This window comes from Chiloscyllium plagiosum, unplaced genomic scaffold (assembly GCF_037043375.1).
Source record: "Chiloscyllium plagiosum isolate Xiang-an unplaced genomic scaffold, Cpla_swu_hap1 HiC_scaffold_27, whole genome shotgun sequence".
Classification (NCBI taxonomy): Eukaryota; Metazoa; Chordata; class Chondrichthyes; order Orectolobiformes; family Hemiscylliidae; genus Chiloscyllium; species Chiloscyllium plagiosum.
In genome coordinates, this window is record NW_028270165.1 from 41,943,670 (window position 1) to 41,951,909 (window position 8,240).

At 48.7% G+C, this 8,240-nt stretch overlaps 1 protein-coding gene across 1 annotated transcript; it reads right to left on the bottom strand.

Annotated features, from left to right (window-relative positions):
* Positions 1–5,869: 5,869 nt before the first annotated feature.
* Positions 5,870–7,439, bottom strand: LOC148143764 (uncharacterized). Its single transcript, XM_087975263.1, has 2 exons — positions 6,715–7,439; positions 5,870–5,897 (listed from the first exon to the last, which is right to left on the bottom strand). The coding sequence occupies exons 1-2, from the start codon at positions 7,437–7,439 to the stop codon at positions 5,870–5,872; spliced, it is 753 nt and encodes a 250-aa protein (XP_087831389.1).
* Between the last annotated feature and the right edge of the window lie 801 nt (positions 7,440–8,240).

Below are 8,240 nucleotides of genomic sequence, written 5' to 3' on the forward strand. Positions count from 1 at the left end.
AATCCCCAGACTCATTTTGTTAACTTTTTTTAAGAAAAGCTGACAAAACTTTCCAACCTGTTTTTATAATTCTTTTAGCTAACTTTCTAACCCTAATTGCCGTGCTACTGCCTGCATTATTTCTGATATTTTGCCACAGCTCTCAACTCGAGCATCAACCTGTCTGCGTATTCTATTGAACTGACCTTGATTAAGTGTTGCAAAACACACAACGGCAAATCTTTCCTCTCCAGAAAGTCTTAGTACTTAACATGATAAAATTCACTTTGAAATATTGTTCATCCAAATTTTACCAAGCACATACTACAGATTCAACATCCCACAATGACACCCAGTTTTGTTACGATCTTTAATTCTGAAGAGAAATTTGAATACCCAATGATTAACTGGAAGAACTCTTCATTAAGTTTTCGCATTTTTAAACAAATAAAAATTACCAATTAACTGGAGTCTTGATAGTTCATTCACTTTCTGGGAATAGTCCAAGGGATGCAACATCTCTCTAGGATTCACTTGAATCCTTCTCAGGATTCCAAGTATTCCTGGTAATTGTATGTGGGAAAAGATCTGCCACCCTGGCAACCCACAATAGGCCCACAAAAGCAAAATTGGCCAAACTGTACCAAAACACCCAGAATATCTTAGCAGGGACCAAGCAGGCTGACAAGCGAAACTAGACAGCACTTGCAGACAAGGGAATACCTATACAGCTCAAGCACCCACTAACAATGACAGAGTACCACAGCTATCCCAAAGCCCTGAGGGCAGTTTCACAACCCAGCAATACCAAAACCACACAAAGGACAGGTCAGACAGAAAGGCACCAGCAAGAGCATTGCTGCCAGGACAGGACAATGGAAGCACCTCACTGCTTCAGAGGAGACATTAGCACCTACCTGCGAAGAGGAATGGAAGCTCCTGATCCATCGATACTGTCAGAATGTTGCTTTGTGTAGAGAATTAGGACATTCCTCTGATAACTGTTTTCCGATTAGCATCATTGTAACTAGATTACTCCATTTCCAGCAGCAACATTTCACTGCCACCCAGAGAATTGGATATGAGGTTGCTTTACTATCCAAAGCCATCCTGTCCCTACAAAGTACCCCTGCCCTGAACCCCACCACCCTGCTCCCACTCATTCTGACCACTATTACGGATTAACACAACTGTTTAGACCTTGTCCAGCAGGTCGTTGCCCCATGCCCTGACCTCTCTGAAACACCTCTAGACAACTCTGACCTCATATTCTATACATATGGCTCATCCTTCAGGCCCTCAGACCACTGCACACTGGCAGGATGTGCCCTCTGCACTCCTTTCACAGTTCTAGAGTCAGCTGCACTGCCAAATGGCACATCTGCACAAGCTGCAGAGCTGTTTGCACTCACTAGGGCTGGTGTCATTGCTAAAGGACACACAGCAAACATTTATCCTGACTCCAGATATGCCGGAGTCATCCACGATTTTGGCACATTCTGGAAACAGAGAGGCTTCATCACGTCAGCAGGGAGGCCACTACAACACGCTACGCTAATTTCTGATCTCCTGGAAGCAGCCCTGTTACCCTCAGCCCTAGCAATTATCAAATGCCGTGCCCATGCCTCTGCCACTGACCCGGTCACCCTCGGGAATGCCTCAGCTGACACAGCAGCCCGGAAGTTGCATGCACCCCGCCATCTACATCCTGCAGGCTCCCAGAATAGCGCAGGCCCCAGTATTCCCTGACCCCATGGAGGCTGTGCAAGCTACCCAAGAAACTGCTCCACAGCAGGAAAAGGACAGTTGGGCCTGCACTGGGGCCACACAATCTCCTTCCCTCAACCTGCTAATACGCCCTGATGGCCGCATCATTTGCCCAAGTGCCCACCTCCACACACGGGCCCCAACAGCCCACAGCATTGGCCATACAGGCAAGAGGGGCATGATACCAGGACTGCGTTACAGTGTGTATGCACCAGGATTCACTTCCGCTGCCCAAGTCCTGCTGTCACAGTGCCTCATCTGCCTACAGAACAATGCAGGGAAGCCAGTTGCCAAGTACCTGCCAGTTCCTGAGGGGCCTTTCAGCTTCACACACATGCCCCCAAAACAGGGTTACAAGTACATCCTGGTCATCAGAGACATGTTCTCCAAATGGGTCGAAGCATTTCCCATAAGAAAGGATGATGCATGTATGGTAGTAAAATGCCTCCTAAAGGATGTCATCCCCAGATCTGGAGTTCCGTGTAGCATAGAGACGGAGAGGGGGACTCACTCACGGCTTAGCTTGTGACCAGCATTAGCGAGACACTAGGGATACCACAGCGACACCCCATCCCCAACCAACCCGTTGTCAGGCATGGTCGAGCGGATGAATGGCATCCTGAAGACCACACTGACTAAAACCACCCAGAAAACAGGACTGACCTGGTCAGACGCCTTGCCACTTGCCCTCTATGCTACACATACGCAGCCAAACTGAACAGCTGTGCTCACCCCTTTTCAAGTACTTATGGGGCAGCCTATGCCCAGTGCCACCAGACCCCTGACACTCACCACAGACACAGCCCTGCTTCTGACACAAGAGGCCCCACTAGAGTATGTCCAGGCCCTTAGCAGGAGCATTAGTGCTCACACAACCAGGTCAGAGCTGCATTGCCCACACCCCAATCATTGCCCATTCATCTGTTCTGACCTGGGGACTATGTCACGATCAAATCACTAGAAAAAGATTCTCTCTCCCCTCGGTGGAAAGGTCTGTACCTGATCCTGATGACAACCCGGACTGCTGTGAAACCGGAAGGATGGCCCGAATGGACACATACCACCCGCTGCAAGAGGGCTCCACAACCTCTGAACAGGGACCACACAGAGGAAGGCACCATTCCGAACACAGGATGAATCCAGCTACTCGCGGCAGCCATCACCATCTGATCTGTCTGACCATCACACTGTGGCTTGCTGGTAAACAGGCCCAAGGGGCAGCACATTTCATAACCCACTGTGATGTGCAGGCCAACACCTTCCTCAAAATGGCTCATGGGTATGCGATTTAATGAGACCCGCTGCTGGGTCTGCACTAGGTCCCTGTCCACTCTCACGGGGGGTATTTCCTTAGCCTCAATCCCCTTAAATATCTCTGACATGGTGGAATGGTGCCTGGAGCCAGACAGGTCCCTTGAAGTTACCACACTCAAAATACCACCATCAATGACCAAATATGGGGGCAACAGTCTAGCCCGCTGGAGGTCTGCAGGTTACCACCTGGAAAAATATAAAGGGTGCTTTTACCCGGCCTACAACCTCTCCCATGAGCCCCCAGCCCTGACCATTGCTGACAATAACACACACGGGCCACCTGCAGGTTCCATCTGTTTGAAACACACACAGCCATCTGGATGGGAGGCTGACTGGAGCCGGTGCACTGACTCCCTGCTCCTAACTCCTGCAGCACGCCGATCCACTGCAGAAGGCAGCATTTTAAACCGACAGGTCCTCAACAAGATCACCCAGAATACCACCTTCCTCACCAGCTGGACAGGGACCCAGACACTCCATCTCCAGACTGACAATGGCACCTATTTTATCTGTGGCCACAAAGCCTACTGCTGTCCTGGACAGGCAGCTGCAATGTTGGGTATGCGGTACCATTAATTTATCACTCCCAGTCCCCTCCCTTCCCAAAGCCCGTGCCAGGCAGCAGACGAGCCGTTGCTGCCATTGAAGCAGCTCTCTCCCTGATGTCACCCCATTCTGCAACTTTACAGTTACAGGTAGAAGCCCACAAACTCGCTGTCACAGTTCAGGAGGTGGCAAACTCCACAGCAGACGTATTCGCCCAGCTGAATGTGGAGGCTGTTGCCATCTGTACTGTGACTCTGCAGAACACGATAGCCCTGGACTACCTACTCGCTGTGAAAGAGTGCACGCGCAGAGCCTGACTGCAGGGACTGATAGCCCTCATCACTATCATTGCCAGGCTTAGAGTGCTAGCCATGGCTATCCGACTGTGCTGTTCACACCTATGTACAATTCTGTTACCCTCTGTCCCCCTCACCACTCAGCTAGCACAGATCCACTGGGAGAACATCCCTGCCCCTAAAATAGCCTCTCCTGGACCAGACTCGGACACAGAGAGCTATCTGTCTGATACTGAGACCCCCACCTGACAATCCCCCTGGCTCCGGCTACATTGCCCCTTCTCATCCCTCCCCTGAGCAAAACAAAAAGAAAAGGGGGGGAAATTGTGGAAAAAGATCTGCCACTCTGCCAACCCACAATAGGCCCACAAAAGCAAAATTGGCCAAACTGTACCTAAAATACCCAGAATGCCCATGCAGGCTCGCAAGCCAAACCTGACAGCACACGGACAAAGGAATGCACTTCAACCTCACTACAATGACAGAGCACCACAGGTATCTCAAAGCCCCAAGGACAGTTTCACAACCCAACAATACCAAAGCCACACAAAGAGCAGGTCAGACAGAGAGGCACCAGCAAGGACTTGCTTCCAGAACAAGAAATGGAAGCACCTCACCACTTCAGAGGAGAAGTTAACACCTACCTGTGAAGAGGAATGGAACCATCGATAGTCAGGATGTTACACTGTGTGAAGGAACAGGACATTCATCTGATAACGGTTTTCCAATTAGCATCCTTGTAACTAGATTACTCCATTTCCAGATACATTTTATATTCCCCATTTCTTAATCAGCCTTATTATACAGCATTATTATAAAAACTGGTCTCATCCTCAGCTCTTAGAAGAGAAATTCTGATCTACCTGTACAGACTGTCAATTCTGTGTCAGCCTAGTCAGGTTCTCTTCCAGTGACATTGCTTGTAATAAAGTGTTTGTCAATTTCACTTTGAACCGCGCTTTGTGATCTCTAACTTATTGGGCAAATTTCTCCGACATGTTATAACAGGGCAGAAAAAACTGTACTCAGTACTCTGAAAGTGGTCTTAACAACATGATGTCCCAACTCCTATACACAACGCTGTGAACAACGAAGGCAAGTGTCATGAACGCCTCTTAACCACCCTGTCTACCAATGATGCAACTTTCATAGAACAATGTACCTGAAACCCACCATGTCTCTGTTCTACAACGCAACCCAGGGCCCTATCATTAACTATACAAATCCTGCCCTTCCTTGTTTTAGCCAAATGCAACCCCTCGCTTTTATCCATACCTCTCTCATACACATGCTCTCTCTGAGACACTCACACCCTCTCACAGGCTTCTCCTCCATCACACTCACGCTTCAAGCATACACACACGCAAACAGACACAAACTCTCTCATGCACACACACTCTCTCATACACACACAGGTCTATGGGGTGAATTTGCATTTGCAGATACATTCAATTTTGATCAAAAAGCAAACAACCTGCAGGCAGTTGATACATGTAATATTTGTAAATTCCTACTTTGGAAATAGAACCAGTCTGATTCAAGATTGGGATACAGACAGACTCAAACCTCACACATTTCATTATTGTCTGAACTGAGATGAAACCTATTTATATAAAACCTTAAGTAATCTCGAGAATCTGACTTCAAAGACTTTCTGGAATTTACACATTAATGAACTAAAATTTGCAATCTATTCTAAAAGACAAAAGACTTCACAACAATCTAGGTTTGTTCAATATATCCGATCATTTGCACTATACTGTGATCTTTTGCTATAAATTCTGCCTTATGATCCTGTTCCACAGCTTTCTGATGACGGAGCAGCGCTCCGAAAGCTAGTGGTTCCAAATAAAGCACTATAGCCTGATGTGTGATTTTTTTAACTTGATCCAACCCAGTCCATCTCTGGCTCCTCCACATCATTTCTAGTGAAGGCAGCCCACACCTCCCGGTGCTGCCAGTAAACCTTACAATGCTGATGAAATGACGCAGTACCTGCACACATGAAAAATTTACAATTTTTAATGATACTAGCTACTCATTCACTGCTCCATCTGATACATGACATTGGAAACTTAGCGCAGGAGGCTGAAAGAAATGAGCAGCTTTAAAACAAAAACCTCTTGGAGCTCAAAGCTTTCAATGAAAGTCTGAACCCGGCAGTAAGTTCAGGTAACCTTTATCAAGACCCAACTTTGTTACCACTTCAGATCCCCCCAGCAAAAAGGCGTAGAAAAAGTAGCTTATTTTTTTTAAAAACAGCTCAAGGTCAAAGAGTACACAGTCTCCCCACCCCCCACTTTCTTTACTATTAGTCACCACCAAGTTGTCCCTTTGTAATTGGATCCTTGGTACAGCCTTAACCCGTAGGAAGTATTGCCTCACTCAGCAATTTCAACCCAGACCCTGCAGCCAAGTAAGTTTCTCCCTGTTCATTTCTGCAGGTGGGGGAGTCAACCACACTGCTCTGGGTCTGGAGTCACATGTAGGCCACCCGGGTAAAGGATGCAGCTGGGATAACTGAGTGAATCCTTTCCTGCAACGGCAGTTTCCTTTCCTAAAAAGGGCATGAGTGATTCAGATGGGGGATCTCATGCCCCCGCCCCCACCCCCAAAAATGGTTTCATCGTTAGATTCCGAACTCCAGACTTCTGACCGAATTCCAATTCCGCCATCTGCCACAACGGGATTCAAACCCAGGGGTCCAGTCGATAATGGGACTCTGCCATTGCTCCTTCAATCCCCCTGCCATGGCACGTGAACTCGCTGGTGCCTCTGCAGGTGGGAAGAGTGGGTGAATCCCTTCCCACACTGAGAGCAGGTGAATGGCCACTCCCCAGTGTGGACCCGCTGGTGGACCAGCAGGGTGGAGGCCTGTGTAAAGCCCTTCCCACACTCAGGGCAGCTGAAGGGTCTCTCCCCAGTATGGACCCGCTGGTGCTTCAGTCTGTCGGATGAATTGCTGAAGGCTTTCCCGCACTCGGGGCAGGTGAAGAGCCTCTCCCCGGTGTGGACCCGCCGGTGGGTCAGCAAGGTGGAGGCATGGGTAATGCCCTTCCCGCATTTGGGGCAGCTGAAGGGCTTCTCTCCAGTGTGGACCCGCTGGTGCTTCAGTCTGTCGGAGGAATTGCTAAATACCTTCCCACACTCAGGGCAGCTGAAGGGCCTCTCCCCCGTGTGGCCCCGCTGATGCCTCAGCAGGCCTGAGGAATTGCTAAAGGCCTTCCTGCACTTGGTGCAAAGGAACGGCCTCTCCCTGGTGTGGACCTGTCGGTGGGTCAGCAGACTGGAGGCCTGGGTAAAGCCCTTCCTGCATTTGGGACAGCTGAAGGGCCTCTCCCCCGTGTGGACCCGTTGGTGCTTCAACAGGTCAGAGGAATTGCTGAAGGCCTTACCGCAGTCTGTGCAGGGGAACGGCCTCTCCCCGGTGTGAGTGCGCCGTTGAGTCTCCAGGGCAGACGGGAAATGGAAACTTTTCCCACAGTCACCACCCTTACATGGTTTCTCTACGGGGCGGGATCGCTCAGGTTTTCCCATGGCCAAACCTACGCATAAAAATGTGTAGAGCCCCTCCCTGCCGTGAATCTCTCTTTCCAGGCTGTATAACTATTTCTGGCTCCACACTCAGTGCACTGCAACAGTACGGTCTCTCATCCAGTCCCACTGATTCTGAAAACATACAGAAACAGGAACTAAAAAGCTTTGCTCCTTCTCACAGAATCACAGTCGAAAATTGTTGCGTTCCCAATGGATTGAGTGACTGTCAGACATTGACAGCAAAGTGAGGACTGCAGACACTGGACACTCAGTGTCGAAAAGTGCGGTGCAGGAAAAGCGCAGCAGGTCAGGCAGCATCCGAGGAGCAGGAGAGTCGATGTTTCAAGCATAAGCCCTTCATGTGTTGATTTTGAAACTTCTGTCTTCAGATCTTCAAAAAGTCTGTGAAAAGAGATTACAAAAATCATCACTGTCAGTGCAGGGTAGAAATTCAGAACAAGCAACTCTACTTTCTGCAGAACGTTCTTTTCTTTTGTTACTCCACAAAATTGAAAGCATCATCCCACTCTCTCTCTTCTCTCCCCCTCTGTTCTCACTCCGCGCTAATTCTCCTGAAGGTGCTGATTCAGGATCTTACAGGGGCAGAAAAGCAAAAATGTCAAGTCTGACATCTCTCTGAATTTTGGATAACTCCACCTGAAAGTTAATATCTTTCCCAATATTGGAATACTGCTGAGACTGAACAGGTCTGATTTTGGGAAACAAATACTGTGTCAATTCAGGGTGAACCTGCAATGCAGCTTCTTGACGAACAATGAAACACGAAATGGTTAACATCCC

Coding starts and splice junctions, on each gene's coding strand:
- LOC148143764 (XM_087975263.1), bottom strand. CDS start 7,439: ATGGGAAAACCTGAGCGATCCCGCCCCGTAGAGAAACCATGTAAGGGT. Junction 5,898..6,714: donor TGGCCATTCACCTGCTCTCA/GTGTGGGAAGGG, acceptor TCATGTGTGCAG/GTACTGCGTCATTTCATCAG.